This window comes from Daldinia decipiens (genome assembly GCF_022478715.1).
Source record: "Daldinia decipiens strain CBS 113046 unplaced genomic scaffold F4813scaffold_2, whole genome shotgun sequence".
NCBI classification, from domain to species: domain Eukaryota; kingdom Fungi; phylum Ascomycota; class Sordariomycetes; order Xylariales; family Hypoxylaceae; genus Daldinia; species Daldinia decipiens.
Genome location: NW_026054545.1, coordinates 1,070,744 through 1,091,395, shown reverse-complemented (window position 1 = coordinate 1,091,395; position 20,652 = coordinate 1,070,744). Strand labels below are relative to the sequence as shown.

Below are 20,652 nucleotides of genomic sequence, written 5' to 3'. Positions count from 1 at the left end.
TATCCATCTTATCCTCTCACATTAATAAATAGAAATAGACAATAGACGATAAGTTCATTGTGTGAGAAGGAGAACGGTTGCAACTACAATTCAATATTATATACTCATTAACCAGTCAATTAATACTCATTTAAAACCCCCAAAGGGAGAGATCGAAACACACATAAACCTCTAGTTATAAAGATGGTTGCTGCAGTGCGAGTGGCTCCGAATGTGAGTTCTCGAGGTTGAATATCGTATTATATGAGTGCTAATACGCAAGCAATAAGGCTGCTACAAGAGCAGTTAGCCTTCTACGGACGGTTCAGTATGCTCATCCACCAAATTGTCCATGTCATTCAAACCCGGGACATCATCATCATCATGCAAGACCTCAAATTGACGCGTATGCTCAGCATACTAATAGGCGCATCGGGAAACGCGGCTTCGCTTCCCCTATAGACCCTTCTCAGCAGAAGGAGTATGCATTTGAGATGGCCGCCTCTTCGATCCGATTTGGCCCTGGTGTCACCCAAGAAGTTGGCATGGACTTTAAGAACATGGCTGCTAAACATGTCTGCGTCGTAACCGACTCGACCGTCCGAAAACTCACCGCCGTTAAGCAAGTAGAAGAGGCCTTATCGAGAGAAGGCATAGCATATGAAATATTTGATAAAGTACGAGTTGAGCCAAAGGATAGTTCGTAAGTTAACACCAAACTCTGCAATATATCTCATACCTTGACTTACTCAGACATAGTATCAAAGAGGCCATTGCATTTGCCAAACTATATCGGCCGGATGCTTACCTTGCCGTAGGCGGGGGCTCGGTGATCGACACGGCTAAATTGATGAACCTCTACACTGAGTATCCCGATGCTGACTTCCTGGATTTTGTTAATGCACCATTGGGTAAAGGACGGCCAATTGATAAAAAGCTTAAACCTCTAGTCGCCATTCCTACTACAGCGGGTACCGGTAGTGAGACGACTGGCACAGCCATTTTCGATCTCGTGGAAAAGAAGGCTAAGACTGGCATCGCGCATCGCAACTTAAAACCGACACTCGGTATATGCGACCCGCTCAACACTAGGACGATGCCTTCGGCAGTGAAGGCAAGTTCTGGATTGGATGTTCTTTGCCATTCACTTGAGTCGTGGACAGCCATCCCGTTCAATGAGAGAGTACCCCGGCCCTCGAATCCCATATTAAGACCTGCGTACCAGGGCGCAAATCCCATCAGTGACATATTCTCTCTAAATGCACTTCGAAGTACCGTCAAATATCTGCCGAGAGCAGTCAAGGACCCGGAAGACTACGAGGCCCAGAGCGAGATGCTCCTCGCCGCTACGCTTGCTGGCGTTGGTTTCGGAAACGCTGGTGTTCACTTATGTCATGGTAAGATACAGTATCAAGTATAAGCTAACGAGAGGGTCTATACTAAGAGAGAGTACTAGGAATGTCATATCCTATCTCCGGTCAAAATCCCGGTTACAAGCACGCAGGATATGATGTAGCAACGCCTATCATTCCTCATGGCGTTTCGGTCGCAGTGTCGGCGCCCGCTGTGTTCCGGTTCACGGGTGCATCCAACCCTGATCGCCATCTCGCTGCCGCAGAAGCGTTCGGTGTGGATATCACGAATGTGAAGCGTGAGGATGCCGGCGAAGTCTTGGCCGACGCCATCACACGATTTCTTGCTGAACTAGGAGACCAACCGAAAGGACTTAAAGAGCTAGGCTTTGACTCGAGCCACATCGACGCCCTAGTCGAGGGGACGATACCTCAAGCTAGGGTCCTGATGCTGGCTCCTGGTCTGGCTAAGGAACTCGAACAGGAGAGGGATCAGCTGAGGAGGCTCTTCGAGGAGGCTTTAACGCATTGATAAGTACGGTTACCTGTTATGATGTACACCACCTATAAAAGGCTGCAATTCATATATATAGTCTAAATGTCAGTTAATGCTAATAGAAAGAGCTGCAGGATTAGAAGTCTTAATGTGATTATGCTAAATAGGTTTAAGAGGTCGCCGATGCCTTTAACATACTCATCTTGTGTCAAGTTATGACTAGTTCTCGTTAGAGTCGAATCAAAAACCATCTAATATTATGTTTGCTATGATCTCATCTATGTAGCCTATGTACCTTAGGTGCCTAACCTATTATGACTTCTTTGTTGTCGGGAGTTTTATTACTTTACAATCAGCAGTTAGTTATTATGTAGTTAACAAGTAGTCGCTTTTTTATGCTTTTGTTAGTATTCTTCGCAAAAGCAAATTGTTTTAAGGTACAATTAGGTAGTTGTAGTAATATAGAGTAGCAAGTGGTAGGCTGAGACTATGCAAATGAGACTTTAGCTATTGCCGAATGTAACGAAAATTGATACCACCATGTTGGATTAAGCAAGCTCTGACAACACCTTGAAGTGTCTTGGCAATTACCATAATTGTAGACCAAAGTGCAGACCCTCGGATAGACTTCATAATCTCGGTTAGTATTTTAATGTCTCTTCGATGTTTCTTAGAATAACTCGTGGTTATCTTCTACACTGTTTATTGTTTATTTGTCATAGCTGAAGACTGGTTGAATTACCATCGTAATATCAGGATACCCCCACAGTGTACCCCTATCGGCGGATGTGACCTACCTGCGAGAAATCATGCTCACAAACAAGCAATAATCGTATAATGCTGGGCTATCAAGTTATATGTAAGTCTTCAACGGCCTATTTCATTCATTAAGCGACATGGAAGACACTTATAGTGCATCATCTTAATTTACCGACCGAGTAAATATCCCGTAGCGCGATCGGAGGTGCCGTGGGTACATCTATCGATCTTGCAGGGCTTCCGCTATGACCTGCAGATTACATCGGGGCCAAGTCCGTCAAAGCAAGAGCCGAAGATTAATAGATGCTACTTAAATCAATCAACGGCTTCGGTCCGAAGTCTTCGGCCCTACAAACACGCGCAAAGAAGGGCTGCAAAGTTATATCAATGTTGACACGGCGATGAGGACAATGTTGCTCTCGCGTCTAGCTTCGGCTGGATTTGCTTCCATCATTGGTTCGCTCGCTAGGCTTTGACAGACGAAAAGTGTAGGCTCATAGCTTATAACCCGATACTCCGAAGATATAACGAACTGAAAGGCTTCAAAGAGTTGCGAGGTTAGAGCCTACCGCCGAGGAACGTACGGATCCAATTAAGACCCCTCCTCCTCTCTCTCCCCCCCGCGGGGATCCTAGTAGTGGTCCTGATCCGGCCCGTTGGGAACCTTGGGTTAAACCGCATCTTTTAGCTATAGCATTATGTATACCTATCACGCATAATCTAATATAGTTTAGGTAGGTAGGTAATCACCAAGATTGCTGACTGCTTACATCCCAGATTCCACCAATTACATGGTAAGCTTAGGGTCCGTTTCTTTTCTAGCGCCGAGAGACCTCAGAATGCCCATTATCGACACGACCCTTCATATCGCGTGTTGGTGGTCGATTCGAATTCTAACCCGCGTGGCGATTCTGTTTCTTTGTAGATTTCTCTCAAGTGCTTACAGTACCGGTCTATCTTCGCTACACGAGTGCTACATACCTATAAATCTACATATATCTGCTCGTGCCAGTGGGCCAAGATATCGCCAAGGCCGTGGAAGCGAACCACTGCCGGGGTGCCTTGGCATCTAGAACTCGAATCCTTATGAGTGTTACCCCTGTCTAGTCTCTGCAGTGGAATCACCAACAGTAGAGAATGTCTTTTTTGGGTGGCACAGTATTTCAATTTGGGATCACGGAATCCATTCCCCCGCCCCCCTTTTCGGGACTTGCTGCTTGGAGAAACTAGGGTAAGAAATGGGGGACAAGGGTGCTCCATAAAGAATAATAAAATCACTATCACGTCCAGAATCGATATGGACGGATGCAAGGCTGTTCATCTAGCTCCTCTCCGACACGTGTAGGAGAACCGTCGCAAAGATATTCGACAAAGATGGAAGAAAAGGAAATTAACGCGGCTGGTGTTTTCGTGTCTCAAGAGCAGGTTCCCGTGAGGGAGGGATCAGGCTCGACGACGACAAACGCTCCGGGTGCCAAGGCCAAAGTGGTACACAACGTACGTTCGATTCGACTTCTGTCTTTTCTTAGTTTAGATATTTAACTAGACACCAGGCCGAACTCTACGCGGCGATCCAAGAGACTAAGATCGATTACAAGAGCAAATATTCGATACACCTTTACTGTATGCATCGAGACGAGGCCATGCGCCATCCTACTCTTCGCAGATTACTGATTACTAGTAGTCTCCATCTGCATCGCGTTCTGTTGCGCTTGCGCCAATGGATATGATGGTAAATAATACTCTATAGAAGGGTTCGAAGATTCGTAGATCGTTGACAGACATGATCATCTAGGATCACTCCTTACTGGTATCGTCGCCATGGAACATTTCCAGAACACGTTCCATAGCGGCAAGACCGGTACTCTAGTTGCGCTTATGTTTTCTCTATACACTGTGTTCGTCTCCCCCCCTGATTGCCTCGCTTGTCTATATTCATAAGCTGACGGTCTTGCTTTAGTGGTGCGATGGTCGGCGCTCCATTCGCTGCGGTCCTCTCTGATAAATGGGGTCGCAAGATCGGCATGTTCAGCGGCGCCATTGTCATTATCGTCGGAATGCTTATTGTTGCCACCGCTTCCACAATCGCACAATTTGTCGTCGGTCGCTTTGTTCTGGGATTCGGCATTTCCGTCATGACTGTTGCTGCACCGGCTTATGCTGTTGAGGTAGCGCCTCCTCACTGGCGAGGTCGAGCTACTGGTATGAGACACCTTTTGATATTATGCGAGTAGTATAGCCGTGGCATACTAATAGTCTCACCATAGGCTTCTATAACTGCGGTTGGTTTGGGGGTGCCATTCCTGCAGCTGCGGTCGTGTATGGATGCAATAAAATCGACAACAACTACTCTTGGAGGATCCCGTTGATTATTCAGGCGCTTGCTTGTGTAGTCGTTCTACTTGGTGTCTGGTTCATCCCCGAGTCACCTCGATTTCTCATGGCCAATGGCCGCGAGGAAGAGGCGATTAACTTTTTGGCGAGGTACCATGGGAATGGTGACCGCAGCTCTAAACTTGTGCAGCTTGAAGTTGAGGAAATGAGGGAGGGTATTCGCCAGGATGGAATTGACAAGAGACCCTTGGACTGTATGTCTTTCCCTTTTCCCTCCGCGATCCAAGTACAAGGACTAATTATTATGATAGATCGCCCCTTTATTTTCAGCCATAGCGGACGTTGGCGAATCGCTCAAGTATTGATGATTTCTATTTTCGGTCAATTTTCTGGTAATGGATTGGGTTACTTCAATACCACCATCTTCGAGATCATCGGCGTCACATCTGTTGAGCTGCAGTTAGCCTACAACCTTCTCAACTCTGTGCTATCTGCCATCGGGGCTTTGACTGCCGTGGCTCTAACAGATACTATGCCCCGTCGAAAGGTGTTGATATTCGGAACACTCGGTTTGCCTCCCTTTACCCCTGAATCTTATTGCATTCTTGCTGATAATTGATTGTCTCGTGTAGCCTGCGCTGCAGCTCTAGCTACTAACTCCGGCCTGTCCGCCACCCTAGATGCTCAAGGAGAGAATATACAAGAATCTTACGCCAAGGGTGCATTGGCGTCTTATTTTCTTTTTAACATCATATTCTCCTTCACTTATACACCTCTCCAGGGTGTTATTCCCACTGAAGCGTTGGAAACTACCACTAGAGCTAAAGGTCTTGCTTGTTCCAGCGTTCTCGTATATGCCATGGGATTCATAAACCAGTTTGCCGGACCGATTGCTCTGGGGAATATTCAATACAAGTATATATACGTAAGACACTCCTTATGACTACCTACTATTAACTATTATAAAAAAAGAAAAAAGAAAAAAGAAAAAACTGACTTAACTCTTTGTAGGTGTTTGTCGGATGGGACGTTGTTGAAGCAATACTCTGGTATTTCTTTGGGTTCGTAGGCCCTTATTACCGTGTCCTTGTAGTGTTCACTAACTCATTATCTACAGTGTTGAATCGCAAGGCCGAACTCTCGAACAGCTCGAATGGGTTTACAATCAGCCCAATCCTGTCAAAGCGTCACTCCATGTTGACAAGGTTATCGTACGCGAAGATGGCAAGGTGGCAGAGAAGGTGGTTATGAGTAATGCATAAGCACTTTTAAGGTATCTAGATATGAAGTCTAATCTAACAAGAGCATTGAATCCGCATTGAATTTGCGTTAATTATTATCATTGGCACTGGGGTTGGGAAGATCCGGGGCTGAGTCGTAGAGGGATAACATAGGCAATGACATCCAGAGTTATATTATCATTGCTCTAAGCTATATACTTCCCTCCGGATCTGCCAAAGTGACGCAGGATCAACGACTAGGAAGGGCAGTTCCAGATGATAGATTGCATCTCCGTGAGACTTTATGACCCCTTGAATATACTTATGCTTTAGTTTAAGTTGATGTTCAGGGAACGGAAGCTTTGAGACAGTGAGTTGCCACGACTTGACAGCAAGAGGACTCGACTCTAGATGCCACGTTCCGTGCCAAGTTACCGAGGCACTGTCTCTGTCTATACGATAGATGAACGCACAGGCAAGTGCCTTTCCACCGTTCCATATTACAAATGTATGTGTCTTGGGCATCTTCTATACAAGGACACTAGCTCGGCACAACAAAACCTCAATCTGCTTACGCTTTCCCCAATTGTCCTGAAGGAGCTGCGATGTGAGCGCCAGAGATTGAAGATGTGACCAGCTCCACGTCGACTGACAGTGTTGAAAGAATTCTTCGGCATCGATCATAAAGGAAATAGTAAGGTGTTGTAGGTCAAGGCTTTTAGATGCGAGAACCGCACTAAGCCCTTCGTTGGGGTCGACCAAGTTGAACATGGGTATACGGGCTGGCCTTTTCGGAAATCGGTCGTAGAATTTGTAGGAGTCCTTAAATATTATTAATTTTTTGAGAGTATCCGGGAGACTATTTCGCATTGTAAAAGAAAGAGCTATCTCTAAGTATCATCAATGAATGGCCAGGGTGTATTTAACATAGTGAGAAGATGAAATTATTCCTGCTACAGTCATGGGTTCGTACCTCGATCACGAAATTCTCTCATAAAATCTTCATATGGTGCCCACGGCTCATAAGATATATGCTCCAGACGGTCAAATCTGCTGAGTAACAGGCCCAGTCCAAATTGAGAAATACAACGCCGGAGTTGTCAACGGATAACGAAGCAGGTGACTGCTTTAACTCGAGGTAAAGTTTCGGGGAAAACCATACGGATAGGTCGGAAGAGTCGCATAATAGCTGATCTTGGAGGAGCTTTAACTTGTCGACCATGCACCCAGCCATGCTGCAGGTCATGAAACGGGATTTCAGTCCTCCATGCATCCGGTATTCCACTCTCTCTATGCCCAACATCATCGGAGGATAAGTATAAGTTCTTAAACCAGTGTTCATAGTCGCTAGGAGAGTATATATTGATCTGTCTGTTTTATGGGAACTTTAAGTGACCAACTCTTAATATTTTGCTACGAATCGAGGCGTATGCCTCTCTTCGCTGTTATGCTATTAGAAAACGGTAACCCCGCTCTAGCTAGATTCCGTCTCTAGAACAGCGCTTTTTTGACTTTATCTGCATCTCTATGCTATATTAGTATCGAATCTGAAAAGGGTGACGTTAGGTACCTGGGTAGGTAGGTGGTAGCTAATGCATAGTTGCGCTGTCTGTATAGTTGCACAACAAGTAGTTGACTCATACATACCCTAAATGTAGTATTTATGCCAATCAAACATTCTATATGATCATTACTTGCTTTTTCTATCTTCTAGAACCACTTGCCTTATATCACGGCGTACAGCTGCGGCTAATAGTCATGTAGCAACTCACCTAGACACATATGTTTACCCCAAGTATACATATAATACTACTTACACTTAGGTAGCTAAGGTTTATCATCGAGTTTCGAAGTCAGGTCACCATTGAACAAGCGCATTTGGATATTCATTAATAGGAGGTAGCTGTTGTTAGGGTGTAAGTGTAAGTGGGTCAGTGGTGGATTCAGGGGTAAATCTATTATATCAGAAGCGTGCGGCGCCCTCGTAAGAGGGTAGAAAGGCAGGCGCTAATAGTTACATTCCATCTACCCTATCATTCATTCTATGAAGTTCATTAAGGGTACAATATCTAGCAGTTGTACTTCGCCTAAGTACCAGAGAAGAGTTTACAGAAAAGAGACTAGCATACTTCAATAATGCAAATGACATGAACAGGTCCCTTGATGGTCATTGTAATATTAACCCTGCATATATGTATCTTACAAATTTGCTGAGAATAGTAGCCATGCTTTATGGCGTACTATAGGACATTTGTGCCGGCCTTGGCTAACATTTAACCAAACATCTTCCTTCGGCTTGATCTTCATGAGTACACCAATGTGTTAAGAAAGGAATAAGAAGTCAAGAGGACTACCTAACAGAATCATGGCATTATATCTTGCCTTGTGGTAGAGACGATGATAATCCCAATGAGAATATCTAGGAGTAGATTTGGGGTCGTTATTTGCTGGTGGTGGGAATTGCATATTAGCAATTAATTACACGAGCAAAGAATGAATAGCAGAGTTAGCCAACACGTGATAGCACCTGTTACTAATGTAGAATACCTAATGTTTTGAAAAAATTTAGGTAAACAAAAAAAGAGATGTCTTGTTGCATCTATCATATGCGTTGGCCTGTGTATCTAAGATGGGCCATATTCTGGAGAATACATCAACAAACAACCTTCTTACTTTCGATTTTGTAAAGATAAGCAGGTACCTAGGTACTGGTAGAACTGGACAGTAATTCAAGTTTCAATGCATGATTAGGATATTGATTTCAATTAGACATATACCTAAGTAACCTAGCTATTTCCTTATTTCCTTATTGTAGGGTTTTATGGGTATGGTCCCTCAGCCGATAATCATTGCTGTAGACTTTCACTTGCATGTTATGGGAAGTATGGGCTAGGATTCTAAATTAGATATCTAGAACAAAGGATACTGTTAGAGGTATGCATGGCCATAAGCTCCTGTAGCTAGCTTAGAGTTCCTCACGGAACAACTTCGTTGTTTCCTTGCTTCTTGTTCCACCTCATGACAAAATTGAAGGGGTGATATTGCTTAATTGTCGTGAACGGATCCGATAATGAATTAAGAGGAATAAAACTAACGATTATAAGGGTAAATCGACTCCACAATTCCTTTTCTGAGGCACTATTCCGGCCACCTGCTACCTAATCCTGGCAAGCCTTCGAGTATACACACTGTTCACGTCCATATCCATATGAATACCGCTAATTGGCTAAACTTTGCTCTACCAGTCATCTTCGGGAGGAGGTCGCGGCTGGCTATGCCATTTGCCAACCTCGCTTTCTTGAGGTAGCACCGCTGGTCGGGGTATTGCAAAGTGCTCACTGTAGTCTAGCCCAGTGGAAGTCTTCTCAATCTTCCTCTTGGTAGGCATAGGAGCAACAGCCCGATGCTGAGCAGCGTAATGTGCAAATCGGCAGGCGTCTTGGGGCTTAGTACACCGGTTACCATCTGCCCAAAAATGGCAAATTAACGGCTGACGTAGCCCATCCGGAATATCCTCATGGTAGAATTTGCATTCTCCATTTTCGTAATCGCGGCAGGCGTAGCCAGCTGTCGACCACCAAGGACAGATGATCTTGGGCTGGCTTCCGGACTTCGTACCAGCAGATTTTGTCGAGCCACGGCTGTACTTGTCTCCAATAGACATGTTCCTAGTAATGGGGATTAGTAGGAATTCATAAGGTATGTTAGGTAGGTAGTAAGTAAATATGAAAAGGCTACTTACCCTAACTCATTACCCAACCCGAGGAGATCTTGAGACTGCACAGAAATAGGTGTCTCTTTTCCTGGACCTGGGAGGCCAATTGTTGTCTCCGCCGCCGTGGGAGTGGCGTCGGTGTTGGCACGGTTCTGGTCTGCGTCTGCATCGATAAGACCCATTATCTTTTCATGGGTGGCATTGCTGATGCGACCAGCACCGAGTAGAATCCCAAGTCCCTGTTGCAATAACATGCTGTCAATACTCACATCTTTGTTTCTAAATAATCACAACGATCAATAGTAGGCTTGACTTACAGTAAAGACCTGGGTCATGCCCCGGTTAACCATGTCGTTGTTGGCCATCCTGCGATGTTATGTTGAGTAGGTAGGTAGGCTTAGATAGTAGTTACCAAAAGGATAAAGGTGAGGAATTATGGTTAGGTGGTTAACTGTCCTGAAGCCGTTAATGAGATGGAGGATATGGTGCGGGAGGCCGGAGGAGAGAAGTTAATATCGGGCAGATGTTGTTGTCGAGTCTTGAGTTGAGGGTTGGGTGAAGGTTGATAGAATTAATATATGTGGCCAAGGTGTAAATATATGGCTTAGGACTCAATGTATCGATGTATCGGTTGAGTTGATCGTGGAAGTCGCGTTGTATCCGTGCAAAATATATAAGGAACGTCGCTTCCTCAGAGTTGATCAAAAGCTTCGCGCTAATAGAGTAGCGCCTCAGCTAATGTGTCAGGGACATGTTGTAACCCCGGATATAGTAATAATAATAATAATTTCTTAATCATGAGCCTGCTGATTCACTGAAACCCTCGTTAGGAGGGAAACAGCATCGTACGGACCACAACGCGACTTCTTTGTAGGTTAGGTAGGTTGGTTATGTTAGGCAGTGATAGTGTAGAGTAGTTTGTTCTTGGCATGGTGTTTTCCTAGTGACTTGCTTTATGTATTTCTGTGACAACGAAGCTTGGACCGCTATAGTAACAGTGTTTAGCAGTACCTTGGTACCTGACCAAGTTGCACCTTCCCTTGAGCTCTGCTACAATGCATTGACCAGATGACTGATGTTTGGTGAATGTTTAGGAGGTACCTAGGTAGTTTAGTTACTTACTTCCCTAATTAAAATTAGTTTATTTTAATCCCATGGCGTAGAAGCTAAGAGTGTATCATGAGGCTTGACTAGCGGGAAAAGAGTGACACAAGAAAATAAATACGTACATGTACATAGGTGCTTAAGCAAGAAAAGTATATTTGCAGTAAATTAGGTAGGTTATCATTCTTAAGGGGCTTAGTAAATAAAAGTTATCGTATATATTGGTTGAGTATTGTCAGTTGTGGGTTATATAGACTTAACCCCTAATTTGGTAGAATGGGCTTGTTAGGTAGGCAGTTTACTACACATCGACGATAGTTAATGAGTTTCAAAAGCATACTTACACGTATAATGAAATTTAAAATAACATGCTTAGCTCTTTTGGAAGCTCGAAAATCCGTAGAACCCCCCACAACATTATATACACCAATAGTCCGAAGTTCGAAAGGGGTCAAGGCGGAAAGCCAGTCTCTTATATTTCTACTTCCTCTTCCTTAACCAGTAATAAAGGTTATTAATACGGTTGTGCAATATTCTTTGCAAACACTACCTAGGTACCGATTCTGAGTCATGTATACTTCACTTGTGTAAGTAAAATCTTTGACGACACGTACTTCCGGGTGAATTGAGCAACCCATATCTGACTATAGCCAGGACTGTTCTATCATTTTCCGCTTTAGTAACAAATTGTACTATACTGGAGAATACTTCCGCATCATATTCTACTCTACGACGTCATACTGACAACAGTACTATTCCTATGATAATAATGACTAACAATACTCAATTAAAAGCCGTGTTCATATTCATTGAGAATAACTTTCACTGAGCTTGTTCTATTTCCTATGCCCACATAAGTAAAGAGTATCAACCACAAACAAGCGCAGCTCAAAACCACACTTGAAAATTCTATACTGTTACAATGCCGGCAGCCATAGTCACTGGTAGCACAAGTGAGTCTATTGTCTAATGACTTAGACCTTTATTGGTCATAAACTCAATGTCCATCCGGTTCGCGCAGTGCTTCTGGGCTAATGGCTTTTACCACTTAGGTATCACCCGGATGGCGGTGGTTGACGACTTAAACAAGTCACCTGAGTACACAGAAATATACACACTATCTGTGTAGGTCCCAGAATTCTTCAGAGTACTCCCAGGGTCAAACATGCAACTCTAGTCTTACAGTCATCGGCAGAGGATATGAGCAAGTCCCTGTCTCATATCCCGCCCGTGACAAGAATTTACTTCTGTGCCTATCTGGCGAACTCAGATGAGGGAGAAGCCTCACACATCAACGGCTCCATGCTATCAAACTTCCTTGAAGCGCTCATCAAATCTAGTCAAACTTGTGAACTAGAGCATCTCAGCCTAACATGTGGCCTCAAACAGTATGGGGTACATCAAGGACAGCCTAAGAATCTCATGCGTGAAGATGACGAAGAATTGCTGTTTTGGCTTGAGCAAGAGGATCCCCTCCCGCAACTTCTATTACATCCAGCAGCGTATTCTAGAGAAGTACACTGCGGACCACCATAACAATTGGACTTGGGTCGTGACTTACCCCCAGCATATCATCGGCCTCGCTAGGACAAACCTCATGAATGTTGCTGCTTCGCTTGGCTTGGTAAGAGGTATATTCTTGATTTCATACTAGCTATCGAAATGTAGTGGATGAGTCCCTAGTATTATATCTTCATGCATATATGACCACTACAAGTTAGACCAATATGACTATACTAATCCTCTATAATACTATGCTGTTAGCAAGAAACTTGAGGGCTTAATGAAGCTTGTGTTACTTGGGAACAAGACCAGCTACTTAGCCTTCAATGGTTGGACGTCGGCTAGGTTGCAAACTGATTTCTACCTCTGCGAGGTCAAATCTCCCAATGCCAATAACCAGTGCTTCAATTTCGTTAACGGCGACACGCAGAGCTGGAGGAGGCCAAGACATTGCCACCTCTTCAGGCTTAGAACACCTAGTGCTAGTACATATAATTGCTACAACACTCGCTGTCATTACTTCTCTTACGTCTGGTTTAGTGAGGATGATATACCGATATCCTTGTGATATCTCTAGGTTAGGCGTCTAAATACATACGTTAGCGGGACTTGAGGGCCACAGGTGGAAATTTCCTATGATTACGAATAAAAAGGTTGATACTCTTTTTCGCCAAAATATAACGAGCGTGTATACATGTAGATCTAGGTACCTAACGCAATATCCATACATACCTAGGTACCTATTAAATACATGTGTCAATCACCTGTTAGAGGTTGTCGTATATCACGACCTGTAGCAGTTTCCAATAAGGAAATCGTGTATTTGATGTTAGAGTACTTGGGTACCTAGGTACTTAAGATGATGCGCATCTTATACACAGGAAAGTGCGTTGTTACCTAATTCCCTCATGTCTAGCGCAATTGCCTCTCTTGACAACATAAGTACATATCTACCGGATGTACCTTTAATTCTGTAAAGTATTTCCGATTTGTGAAAAATAAAAAATAAAAATAAAAATGGTGGGGCCAATGAAGAGGGGTGATTCAACTTTGCTTAGTTAATCGAGGTGGATCAAGGGGAAAATCTGGGGTAAACCAATCGGAATTTTTCAGGCAGCAAACTACCCCAAATCAGCCGTCGCCCTGGGTGATCTTCCCGCTCCTCCCCCACATGTATATAAACAAGGGTCCCTCCCCACCAACTTGCATTTTTTCCCTTTTCCTTTTTTTCCTCATCATTCAGGAAGTCGGTTCGGACACATGTACTAGAATAATAGCCTTCGCCCGGGCCTATCTGGTGTTTCGAAAGATCACCTTCGGGGTCTTTTCGGATTCGAGTCCCTCTTGAGATTGTCAGCGCCTTGCCGTGGCTTTCAGGGGCCAATCTTTGCATCTCACTCGTCCTTGCAGGGTGCCCCATTCCCTGCATGAAGGGTTGCATCCCCTTGGGCAGCACATCGTTGGTTGCATCCCTTCGATCCTGTGCCTCCCGGCGTTCATAGTGACACCGATGCGCGTCAGGTCCGGATCAACTCGCCCCCTCGAGTCGGCCAGCCCACTGTGCAGACGCTCGGTTCGGTTGGTCAGGGGACTCCACTGCGCTACTCATGTCTAGTAAAATCTCGTCGTTGGATCTGGGGGGGTTTGGTCTTTCGTGAGTTTTACATCGCCTCCGTGTTAGACCTCTGATTCTATAGTAGCAAAGAAATTCTCATGCATCGTCGGCTATCCTCCCGTTCTTGATACTTGTTTCTGAGGGCGAGGGAGCGTTGGTTGGTTCGGATATGCCAATGCGACGAATGCTTGTTGTTCTTAGCCCAGCGTCTCTTCTTGTGGTCTCATCTAGTGATGTCTGACTGTACCTGATTTTCTGGATTGCACTTCTGCTTTTGCTCTGTGGGCTGCCCGCGGCCCTTGACCTTGGTATTACACTGCCTCCAAGGCCATAAACGCGGGCATCACTGTTTTTCATCACATTTTCCAGCTTGCTGGGGATATGAGGAAGAACTTCCATTACTATGGTTTACTTTCGTACCCGTCTGCTCTAATGCTGCACACATCACGTTTGACGATATCTTCCCTGTTCTGCTTCTACGTTAGAATAATAACAAGCATCAAAATTGGAAAGACTTGTACAACAATATTACTATTACATTATAAATTGCAATTACTACATTAAGTCGTATAATCATTATTAGACTACTTCCCTCCGACATTCCACAGCTCGCCGAATCTGGTCCCCGCCTGCTTCACCAATTGGGTTGGGTTGCCTACCTCAACAATCTCACCCTTATCCATAACGACAACACGATCATAATCCATGACCATGTCCAAGTGGTGACTTATAGCTATAACTGTGTACTCCTTGAACTCGACGCTGATCACCTTCTGCATTACCTTCTCGGTCTCTCGGTCGACGCTCGAACTTACTTCATCAAGTAGCAAAACACCACCCTCAGTACCTCCACCACCAAGCCCAAGACTGCGTGCTCGGACGCGTCTACGAAGGATTGCCCGAGCAAGTGAAAAGAGTTGTCGCTGTCCTTGACTCAACGTGCTAGCTGTCAGCCCTGCCTTGAGTCCACCCCGATCACGCACAAATGTCCATAAGCCTACTGCTTCGATGACGGCCCGAGACTCGGCGGCCGTCGACACAGTTGAAGGATCTAGATTTTCCTGGAAAGTAGAACCATCGGGTAGGAATACAATATCTTGGGGAATAGCAATAATACGCTGTCGAAGAGTGGTCCGATCCACGCGGTGGAGAGGCGTATTGTCTATGAATACGCGATCGGGTGTATCGTCGACCGGGTCAAGAAGCTTCATCAGGAGGGCGACGAGAGATGATTTCCCACTTCCTGTCCGACCACAAACCGCTACCTTTTCCCCGGAGGAAACTTCGAGCTTAATATTCTTTAGTGCCATGCTTGGTACTTCAGTAGCATTTTCGGCGCTGGATAATGTAAGCTCTTGTTTCGTTGAATAATAGAGGGAGGGGTTGGTACCGGTAACTAGCCGAGACACCTTTGAGGGAAATTTCCCCGTGCTGTGGCCACTCCTCAGGCGGAATAATATCCTCGTCCTTCTTGTCCTCCAATCCAGAATCCTTCTCGAAAGACTTCAGTCGAGTAATAGCACCAAGCGATGTTTCAAGCAATGTATAGTACGTAACAACGTTTGTAAGTGTTTCTCCGAATCCCATCAAGGCTACTAAAGACGCGCCGGTGAAGCCGGAGTTGGAGCGTAGGCTGATGGCAAGGGATGTAAGCATAACGGCTATTATAGCAACGACGAAATTCAGCACTAAACCAAGCCACCTATAAGACTATGTTAGCGATCAAAATGCACTGAGAGTACGAGGTTAGGTAAATATATAAATTCATAAAAACCCGATACAGAAGGTAGTCAGCTAATTTGTGAGAGGGAGAACTGACTGTTGAATCATGGTTAGGAGGTATGCGGGTCGCTGGGACGTATCTAGGAGGTAGCCATTCTTTTTACGGTCGTTGGCAATAAAACCAAAGGCTCGAAGGGTGACAACACCATTTGAAGTGTCAATAAAATGAGTGCTATGTGTGTTAGTAAAATCTGCTAGATTTCGACACAATCATTCAGATTGGTGTAGCTGACAGTAGAGACCAAACCACTATAAGGTCTGTAATTAATTCAAGAGGATATTTACTTACTATAGCGGGCTTTTCGCTTCTAAGTCTAGCAATCTCAACTGTCTTGAAGTTCGAAGATAAAATTTTTGAATTCCGTATAGTACAGCTATTAGAAATGGGTAACTAATTGCTAGGAATGGCGACGAAGTAGCGATAACGGCCGCCTGGCCAATGGCGACTAGTACGGCGTTTATTACGTTAAGGAGAGCATGAGGCAGGTCGTTGTCGATAAGGTTTAGATCTTGAGAAAACAGATTCGTGATGGTCCCCTGGTCGGTTGTAGTTAAGAAACTTAGCGGTGCATGTGTAAGTGTTCGCAGAGCATCGTCGTGAAGAGACTTCCCTGATCGGTTGATAACTGTAATGTAGATTAGGATTGCAAGGAATAGCAACGACATCAAGGCGCTCGTCTGGAGCAAAGCATAGATTCCTGCATAGTAACTAAAAGAGTGCACCGGATTTGCAGCCGTAGCATCATCCGACCAGTACTTCAGCCATACTGTTGGAAAATTGCAAAAGAAGCCAAAGAGCATACCCAAAACGAGCAAACAAGTACCGAGTACCATCCCCATACTCTTTAGATATACCATGTAAGCTGCTTTGTCACCCGTTAGTCGTGCCTTATCGTTTATTTTCGGCGCGGGAGGTAGCGGAGGTATCTTTCCTAATGAATTATCTGGAGGCTCAGGGGCGTCAGGTTCGGATTCGAGTTTGTCACTAGCTATCTGGCTTATAGACGAAGACTTGACGCCTAGGCTATGAATATAGTTTCGATTAACCATAAGATCGTCGAATGTGCCTTGTTCAGTGACAGATCCGTCTGGAGCTAAAGCAATAACGTGCGCGGCACTTGGGAGATGACGGACGGAGTGAGTACACAGTACGACGGTTGTTTGGCGTCTTTTGAGGATCCCATTTGCCCCAAACACACGCTGAAATACCAGGTCTTCAGTGTCCGTATCTAAGCCGCTGAACACATCATCCATAATAAGAAGGTCAGATTGCAGGTAAAGGCACCTCGCTAGCGACACACGTTGCTTCTGACCTCCAGAAAGAGTTATGCCATTGCTACCGACATTTGTCATATCTTTCAGAGACAACGTCTCGAAATCAACGCCGAGCATTGTTACATCAACGACCTCAGCATATCGCTCAGGATCGAAAGGCGAATATCCAATAATATTCTCCCTGATACTGCTGTTCGAAAGAAACGGTGTTTGGTCACAATATCCGACGCGTTCAAGGTTGCTAGTTATTGTGACTGTTCCCCGATGATATGGCATTTCTCCTAGGAGTGCTTTGCATAAAGACGATTTTCCCGATGCAACAGGACCAACGATCATCGTGAGACAACTTTTAGGGATCTCAATGTCGATGTTATTGAGGACCATCTTATCTGGCTCCCAACCAAAACTGCCATTCTTTATAGTCACAGCTAGCAAAGCTGAAGACTCATCTACAGAGGGCTTTTCGGTCGAATCTTCCGATTCCATAAACGTGATGCGAAAATCATCCCGTGACTTTATCTCCAGGAATTCTTGAATGCGGCTGAGGCAGGCTAGCGCTCCGACGAATTGAGGTAAAGTTTGAAATAAATTGCTAAGAGGAGATGTCATTAATAGAAGGTAAGATACAGAAGTAAATAGCCTTGAGGGATCTAGGCTTCTTCGGGCCACTGCAAAAGTTACGGCTGGAGAGACAAGTAAAGGGATATAGGCAAAGACTCCCGCTATTAGCAATAATGTTCGGAAATTCTGACCTGCTTTTAATTCATCGACTCGAAGCTTCTCGACGACACGGGCGATCGGATGAGTAAGACCGGAGAGTTTAATGTTTTTCATCGTCGCAATCACCCCTGAGGTGAGTCCAACACGTTTTTGAACACCGGCCACCCACGTCCTTTGTCCTTTACCCGTAAAACGTGTGATGACACCAACTCCGCTTGCACATATCAAGACTATGATTATAGGGGCCGCAAATGCAGCGCCAAGCGACCTGTACAATAACGCGCTCGAGAATCCAACTTCAATAAAATTTGACCACTACGATAATAGAATTAGCGGCGTTGGCTCTTATTCTAGACATGAGCTTTAACAATTATCAAGATAACTTGATCAGTTTAGCGGATGGCATAAACGTAGAGGAAGGGGTAGAAACTTGACAAGCAGAAAAGAGGTGAAAGCGGGCAATTAAAAAACCCACGTACAATTTCATGGAAAGACTTAAACCCACTCATCGTGCGTTCTACATCCGTACTCATCAACGTCAGAGAAGCATTCTCGTCTTCACGAGCCTCTGTAGCTTTTGCGTAAACGGCTGTAACAAGACAGGCCCGTGCCATGTAGAGCATTCGATGGTGAGCATACCAGTACAGTGCTGTCGAAATTGCAATGGAGAAATAGATACAAATGCTAGCACCGATAAAGCCGTACTTGATGTTGGCTGGCAATGTCGATTCGGGTTGCGACAGTCGTGTTGTAAGGCTGCTTATGAATAGGGGTTGACAGAAAGTGAATCCGATCCTGGCAAGCCTTGCAGGAATTGGGAGTATGAGAGGTACTAATAGCGTCCGAGCCAAGACCTTGATAATACTAGGCTTATGACCCTTGAGTCTTGCATCATTTATTTGCTGGGTAAAGGCTTTTGAGAGACGGTCGGCAGCCATGTTCTGGTCAAGTGGATACAAGTCCTTTATACTTAAGACCTTGCGATAACCTTCGAGAAATAGCCAATTGAGCCAAGAGTAAACACCTAGGTGGAATATACTGCTCGTCTCTTCTGGGCTATGCTCTTTAGCATTCCAGGTGACCCATTTGGTTTTCCGTTGAGCTTCAAGCAAGATCATAGCAATTTTCGTAACCAGCATAGCTGTAAAAATAGCAGAAAATACCAACTCTGATCCAGTCTGAGAAGCCAGCCAAAATGTACGGACTTGGGTAATATCAAACAGGAGCGTCCAAAAGAGATATGTATCAAGAAGAATCGACGGCCTTGGAGACTTTTCATGATCAAAGTAAGATAACCAAATCATGAAAACGCTAGAAAGAAGACGAAGCACGGAAGAAGCAATGTCAACACTGTCAGCACCAAGCGAGAGTACATTAATAAGGATGACCGAAGAAAGCTCTAGGAGAGTATATGAGCTGGTAACACCCTAAGAGGTAGATATATATGTGAGCTTATACAGGCGTAAAAAAATCATCCTATAGTTTAGATGCTATTTTATAGAAAGAACACTTACGAGTTTTATCAGTCGTAACATTGGGGCATCGACGATCGTAGGTCTATGTATGAGCAGACAAATTCTCCATAGCGATAGAAAGATGAAGACAACCGAGGGCACGAGGGAGAAAAATAGCTGTTCGAACTTGACAGTGAAGTCGAAGTCATCCCGACATCCTAGGACCATAGGTCCTAGAGATTGATCGTTGGCATTTATACAAATAGAAAACAACATCCTGCCGAGCAGACGATCAGCTACAGCATCGGATAGAAGTTGTTCGTACGGAGAGGTTTGGACAGTTCTAAGGTCATATTCTCTAGAGATACGTAGATACAGATATAGGTAGGTACCTATATATACGTGACGCTTCACACATAGTAAAACAACTTAAAATAGTCTTACCATGTTTGGTAGAAACATGACGAGTCCACGCCTGAGTGTGAATCCGAGTGCTCGTTCGCGGGGCATTATAAAACATGGTACAATACCGAGCACCGTACTATAGAGCAGTTTTGGCTGGGCTACAAGTCGATTGGCCAATTGCATAGTGATTCGTACGTTAAAGTTCGACACGTTAGGTTTTTATAAAACACATATATTTTAACGTCGATGCCGTAGCCTGGAGTAAATAGGAGACTAAAGTGAATAGGGGACTAGAAAGACTAGAAGAGGGACTAGGAAAGATAATGGAAAACAATCTCGACCATTTTTAGGGTTATAAGGGTTATACGGGTTATACGGGTTATACGGCCTATCGCTAGGTAAGAATCGGCGTCAAATTTGAATCTTAGCCGCGATATTTGTATCTGGACATCAAATTGGACTACCAAGTAAAATATCTGAGAACGGGCGTTTATCGATAGCGCACCCCAGATAGCGCACCCCAAATATTACCTCCTACCCGACCTACCTAACCTCCAACCGAAGCACGCTAGGTACCTAACACAACCTAAGGCTAGCCGAGGTTAGGTTAAGTACCTCTTATTAGAGGCGGTATGTAGGCATTGATTGTATATGGAGGCCAAAGGAGTCGACTAATCGACCGAGAATAACGTTGTTGGGAAAGCCAATAAAGGACTTGCTTGGGCCGATGGAGATGTTTCGCAATTTTATTGCAGAAAAAACGGCTTTTATATCGTTTAAATAAGCTTTTAGTATTTTTAAAGCAATGTAAATGTTATTGCAGTAAATATTTACGTTTTGGATTGGTTTTAGGATAATATTTATTTATTGTTATATATAAGTATTGTTATTTTTATAGTTTATGACTAAAGTGTTAAATGTATATTGGTTTTTTATAAT

The 20,652-nt window shown here is 44.4% G+C and overlaps 6 protein-coding genes across 6 annotated transcripts; 3 read left to right on the top strand and 3 right to left on the bottom strand.

The window, feature by feature from the left end:
• Positions 1–183: 183 nt before the first annotated feature.
• Positions 184–1,863, top strand: F4813DRAFT_385003 (Dehydroquinate synthase-like protein; the record flags this gene model as incomplete). The annotated part of the gene is made up of 4 exons (XM_049246182.1): positions 184–213; positions 270–682; positions 739–1,376; positions 1,436–1,863. 4 exons carry the CDS (start codon positions 184–186, stop codon positions 1,861–1,863), a joined length of 1,509 nt encoding a protein of 502 aa, XP_049104256.1.
• A 2,097-nt stretch (positions 1,864–3,960) lies between these two features.
• On the top strand, positions 3,961–6,182 carry F4813DRAFT_385002 (general substrate transporter; the record flags this gene model as incomplete). Its single annotated transcript, XM_049246181.1, has 10 exons — positions 3,961–4,083; positions 4,140–4,209; positions 4,271–4,318; positions 4,382–4,484; positions 4,547–4,788; positions 4,854–5,174; positions 5,232–5,489; positions 5,553–5,845; positions 5,932–5,981; positions 6,038–6,182. 10 exons carry the CDS (start codon positions 3,961–3,963, stop codon positions 6,180–6,182), a joined length of 1,653 nt encoding a protein of 550 aa, XP_049104255.1.
• Positions 6,183–6,518: 336 nt separating this feature from the next.
• Positions 6,519–6,919, bottom strand: F4813DRAFT_344061 (uncharacterized protein). Its single transcript, XM_049241615.1, has one exon. It carries the CDS (start codon positions 6,909–6,911, stop codon positions 6,669–6,671), a length of 243 nt encoding a protein of 80 aa, XP_049104254.1. The 5' UTR covers positions 6,912–6,919; the 3' UTR covers positions 6,519–6,668.
• A 2,459-nt stretch (positions 6,920–9,378) lies between these two features.
• On the bottom strand, positions 9,379–10,220 carry F4813DRAFT_396942 (uncharacterized protein; the record flags this gene model as incomplete). The annotated part of the gene is made up of 3 exons (XM_049247885.1): positions 9,379–9,808; positions 9,883–10,094; positions 10,173–10,220. 3 exons carry the CDS (start codon positions 10,218–10,220, stop codon positions 9,379–9,381), a joined length of 690 nt encoding a protein of 229 aa, XP_049104253.1.
• Positions 10,221–11,881: 1,661 nt separating this feature from the next.
• Positions 11,882–12,495, top strand: F4813DRAFT_385000 (uncharacterized protein; the record flags this gene model as incomplete). The annotated part of the gene is made up of 2 exons (XM_049246180.1): positions 11,882–11,912; positions 12,089–12,495. 2 exons carry the CDS (start codon positions 11,882–11,884, stop codon positions 12,493–12,495), a joined length of 438 nt encoding a protein of 145 aa, XP_049104252.1.
• A 2,131-nt stretch (positions 12,496–14,626) lies between these two features.
• Positions 14,627–20,171, bottom strand: F4813DRAFT_344056 (putative ABC multidrug transporter). Its single transcript, XM_049241614.1, has 7 exons — positions 19,753–20,171; positions 19,369–19,585; positions 18,334–19,281; positions 16,149–18,169; positions 15,897–16,031; positions 15,468–15,779; positions 14,627–15,415 (listed from the first exon to the last, which is right to left on the bottom strand). Exons 2-7 carry the CDS (start codon positions 19,582–19,584, stop codon positions 14,662–14,664), a joined length of 4,386 nt encoding a protein of 1,461 aa, XP_049104251.1. The 5' UTR covers position 19,585; positions 19,753–20,171; the 3' UTR covers positions 14,627–14,661.
• Between the last annotated feature and the right edge of the window lie 481 nt (positions 20,172–20,652).

Bases quoted from the DNA above. Each gene is read 5' to 3' on its own strand.
- F4813DRAFT_344056 (XM_049241614.1), bottom strand. From the start codon at position 19,584: ATGTTGTTTTCTATTTGTATAAATGCCAACGATCAATCTCTAGGACCT. The intron at 15,780-15,896 runs GTCAGTTCTCCC...ATAGTCTTATAG, and splicing joins CTCCTAACCATGATTCAACA to GTGGCTTGGTTTAGTGCTGA. The intron at 15,416-15,467 runs GTACCAACCCCT...TACATTATCCAG, and splicing joins GGTGTCTCGGCTAGTTACCG to CGCCGAAAATGCTACTGAAG.
- F4813DRAFT_344061 (XM_049241615.1), bottom strand. From the start codon at position 6,911: ATGTTCAACTTGGTCGACCCCAACGAAGGGCTTAGTGCGGTTCTCGCA.